This window comes from Calonectris borealis, chromosome 30, assembly GCF_964195595.1.
Source record: "Calonectris borealis chromosome 30, bCalBor7.hap1.2, whole genome shotgun sequence".
Taxonomy (NCBI): Eukaryota; Metazoa; Chordata; class Aves; order Procellariiformes; family Procellariidae; genus Calonectris; species Calonectris borealis.
Window position 1 is genome coordinate 1912299 of NC_134341.1, and position 4496 is coordinate 1916794.

The 4496-nt window shown below is 51.9% G+C and overlaps 1 protein-coding gene across 1 annotated transcript; it reads right to left on the reverse strand.

The window, feature by feature from the left end:
* Window positions 1-971: 971 nt before the first annotated feature.
* On the reverse strand, window positions 972-4496 carry HOXC12 (homeobox C12). Its single transcript, XM_075133540.1, has 2 exons — window positions 3445-4496; window positions 972-2646 (listed from the first exon to the last, which is right to left on the reverse strand). Exons 1-2 carry the CDS (start codon window positions 4007-4009, stop codon window positions 2408-2410), a joined length of 804 nt encoding a protein of 267 aa, XP_074989641.1. The 5' UTR covers window positions 4010-4496; the 3' UTR covers window positions 972-2407.

Consider the following 4496-nt stretch of genomic DNA (forward strand, 5'->3'; position numbering starts at 1 on the left):
ATCCTAGGCTTTATTGCACAGCATCGCGACAGGCGATACCCTCCGCGGCGGCTCTTTTGTGTGGGAGGAGGGGGCAAAAGGGGACCCTCGCCCAAAAGCCGGCATTGAAGGAGGAGATGGGGGGGTCTTTCTTTGCAAAAAACAAGTGGAAGGAAATAAAGCTGTGACATTTCCCGGATTGGGAATTTAACACAAAAAAAAAAAAAAAAAAGTGGAGAAATAAGGAGAAGCAGCCGGGAAAGGGATGGGGATGAAGGGAGGAGGGTCTGCTGGATGCTCCTGCAGAAATAAAGCTGAAGCAAAGGTTCATTTCAGCCCAGGGAGGGATTTTTTTTCTTCTTTTTTTTTTTTTTTTTTTTTTTTTTTAAGGAGCCGGCTCCATCCTTTGCAGCTCGTAAATAAAAGCATTCCTCGGCGCTGCTGGTCATGACCATGAACGCGGGGAAGCGGGAGCACGTGGTGAGCATCCAGACTTCCCAGAAAACGCTGCTTTGCCATAAAATTAATCCCCCCTCCGATATAAAACGAATGGAGCAAAGCGCGGCGTGGCAAAGCACCGGGCTGCAGCACCGCCGCCCCCCTCTTCCCTTTCAACCTGAATTAAAAATTCCTATTTTTTTCCTTTTTATCCTGAATTACAACTTCCCATGCAGGCAAAGCTCCCCAGGGCCCTAAACCTGCTGCTCCCCCCGTCCTAATCCCCCCTCTGCCTCGCTCCCCCCCGACCTAAAAGTGCCTCGAACACAGACCTGCCAGAAAATCACGAAAATCGGTGGTTTTCTCCAGGAAATCCCAGCACACGTACAAAGAAAACGCGTCGCATCCTACCAGGCCCCTCTCTACTGTCCTGAAAGGGAAAAAGCCAGTTTTAGGGAGCCAACCCCCCCCGGTCCCCAAAGACCGAAACCTCTTCTTAAAGAGGGGGCTGTCCCTATTTGCAGCTAGCGGGACTTTTGGGGGAGGTAAGGAAAGCATCGTCCCTGCCAGAAACCTGCAGGTTTTTAAGCTGATGGGCAGCTGGGGAAGGGAGAAACAGGGTGAATGAGATGTATTTCCTCTTAAACCCCCACAATCTCCTTTTTTTTAATTGAGAAAATAGCACCCAGGCGACAAAGCGCATCATCCCAGTTATCCCAGGGAAGGAGAGATGCGGCTCGCTCAGACTCCAACAGGCTGTTATCACCGGAGGGTACAAAAAAAGCATTTTTTTCTATCTGTTTTCCTACCTTGTCATCAATAAACACAGCAAAAGAGAATACATACTCTGTCAGCAGAGCTGTTGCAAAGAAAAGTCTTTTTTTTTTTTTTTTTTAAGAGGAAGGATATAATTTTGGGGTAGTGCAGAGAAACTCTGTGAATTCAGAGCGGGAAAAAAAAAAAAATCTCCGAAAGGCTCAGTTTACGTGGAAGGAAATTCACATTTTTTTCCTGGGAGGGTTTTCTAGTGGGGGGCTGTGCGTTTTCCTTCTCCTTGTGACATTCTGGCGTTGAGGACAACACCACCGCCTGCATCAAAGCCTCATATCTATAGGGACTTAGTGTGATACACATACCTCATATATTATATAGATATATACCATATACACCGGATATATACACAGTCTTTGTCTCTCGCCTCTTCCTACAGATCCTGATTAAGCCTAGAGATCCTGATTAAGCCTAGAGATCCTGATTATCTGCAACCCCCCAATTTAGACTGAGAAAAACACATCTTGGGTCACACACCGTGCACCGAAAAAAAGCATCTTCCACATGGATGCGGGGCCGGTCCTTTAAGACAACACACCCCATCCCCTTCCCTATTTTTTTTTCCCCGTTATTCCTTTATTTTTGCTATTTTTTCCCTCCCGCCTTCCCCACTAAAGACCAAACCAGCCCCAAACCCTGCGTGGCACCCCAGGAGAGGATCCAGGATCCACCCTCATCCCCCTCAACCCCGGTCTCGCCGCCAACCGAAGCCGGGCGGGGATGGAGGGGGGAGTGGGGGGAGCGGGACCGGCGGCCCCCGACGGCCCCGACGGTGCCCGGCGCTGCACGGAAACCCTACCTGTGCTGCCGGCAAAGGGAAAGCGGCTAAAGTCGCACTCAAAACCTCCCCTTCAGCCCGCCGAGCATCTCTGGAAGCCGTCTGTCCCCCCGCGGTCCCGGCGGAGAAGATGCATTATTATCATTATTTGTTTTTTTTCTCTCGCTGTCGGGTTTCATATTTTAAGGGAAACTGGTTATTTATTAATATTATGTCTTTATTCATTGATTTCTGGGTAGGAGGGGGTGCGGGGATTAAGAGTGGCCAGGTAAAGTCCCGGGAGCTCGGGTGAACGCTAGAGAGTCTATGTGGGGTTTTTTTGTTGATTTTTTTTTGTTTGTTTGTTTGTTTTTAATACCCGACACGGACGCTTTTAAAACTTTAAAAGAAAGAAAGGGCTTGCTCTCTCAGGAGGAGTCTTTTCTTTTTCATACGCCGGTTCTGGAACCAGATCTTCACCTGCTGGTCGCTCAGGTTTAATCGGTCTGAGAGCTCCCTCCTTCTTTGGCGAGTAATGAATTCATTGACCATAAACTCCCCTTCCAGCTCTGCCAGCTGCAGCTTGGAATAGGGTTTTCTTTTTTTCCGGGACCGTGTGTGCATCGGGTACCAAGGAGCACCTGGCAAAGGGGGAGCGAGAGTTCAGCACTTGGCAAGGAAAAAAAAAAACCAAACAAAAAACCAACCCTCCTCTTTAAAAAAAAAGGGGACCCCCAGCACCCCTTCCTGGTGGCCCCGCTGTCCCCAGGCTCCCCCGCTCTTCTGGCCGTGGGTGCTTAGGGATGCTCCCAGCTGCCTCCCAGGGCCACGGGTGATGCGTGGGGCGGGCACAGGAGGCAGAGGAAGGGAAAAGTAGGGAGCGGTATAACCGGGGCACGGAGCAAAGGACGGGCGGGGAGCGGACGAGAAGCCTGGGAACCCCCGGGAAGGGCTCCACCGCTGACAGGGAGAAACCTCCCCCCCAATGCCAACTATGAAGGCTGTGGGTTTTTTTTTTTAAGCATCCCCCCTTCTCCCCCCTTCCCTCGGGCAGACACACCTCTGCGATGTCCCCAAAAAGCATCTGGACGCTCCGCCAGCCCTCCGCGCCGCGCAGGGATGCGCAGCCACTGCCCTTCTCCGCGTCTCTCTCTCCTCTCTCTCTTTCTCTCGCTTTTTTTTTTTTTTTTTTAATGGGATATTTACATGTTTATAGCCTTTTCTTTTAAAAGAAGCACCACCTAATAAAACATTAGGGATTTCGGTGCTACCCCTAGTGGTCTCAGCACACATAGACACGCCGCTTCCCATCGCTGAGCCCGTGAATTACACCCCGAAGGAGCCCCGAGCCGGCAAGTTTCCAAGCAAACCCCCCTACCCCCCCCCAAACACAATCAGATCCAAACCCAATACCCCCCCCGCCCTTTCCCAGATCTTACCACCGGTGCCTAAAGTGCTGCCTTGGTTGAGGGGGGACACCAAACCCCCCGCTTCACCGCTCGTCCCTTTATTCCCTTCATTGAGCAAGGAAGAGCTGGAGTCTGACTCCAAGGACTGGCAGGACGGAGGGTCGTGGGGGACCGCCTCGCTGCTCGGATAGTCATATTTGCTGAAATTGCCCCCCATGCCATTGGGAAGGCTGGATTCGAGGGGCAGCAAGGCACTGTCCCTGCCCCTCTCCTCCCTCTTGAGCCCGCTGGCTTCGGAGCAGGTTTCCCGGTAATAACATTTGCTTTCCTCCACCCGGGCGAGGTCGCAGGCTCTACCGAAGGAAGGGTTAATGGAGACGGGGCTGCTCAGGTAGGGTTGAGGGTACCCGTTGCAGGGTTCCGAGGATGCCCAGGGCAAGGAGCAGACGTTATCCCGTCGGGGGTAGGAGAGGGAAGGCAAACCGGGCAGTTGCCCTCCGGAGGCACGGAAATTAGGGAAGTAGAAGGTGTCTCCCGTGTGGATGTTCACCAGAGGTCCCACAAAGCCGGGATTAAGGAGGTTGTGCTCGCCCATTTCCGCGGGCCTGACCGAAAGCTTCTACTTTATTGCTATCTGACATTAAACATAGTTAAACCGACGGCTCGGCCCCATTGGTCCGGGGGGGTCACGTGAGCCCCAAATTGCGCTGGGAGGGAGGGGGGGGCCCTCCCCTCCCCTGGCAGCCGAGACAAAACACACAGCAAGTTCCGCCTTTTTACGCCTTTTCTTCCCCCCCCCCCCGGCCTTCTTCACTCCCCCCAATCATAAAAAATCATAAAAAACCCCATAAAGCATTTTATTAAAAAAAAAAAAAAAAAAAGAGCAACGGCTCCCAGCGCTGGCTTGAGAATCGCCCAGCTCCCTAAAATGTCATATTTAGCATAAAATAATCGATAGGCGAGGGTTTTGCCCCAAAACCGCTGCGCGCCCCTCCCCCAGCAACACTTCGGGGCCCTCCACCATCTGCAAAAGCGAGGCTGGTTCTCATTAATTAGCTCCTTTATTAACTAAAACAGTTCGA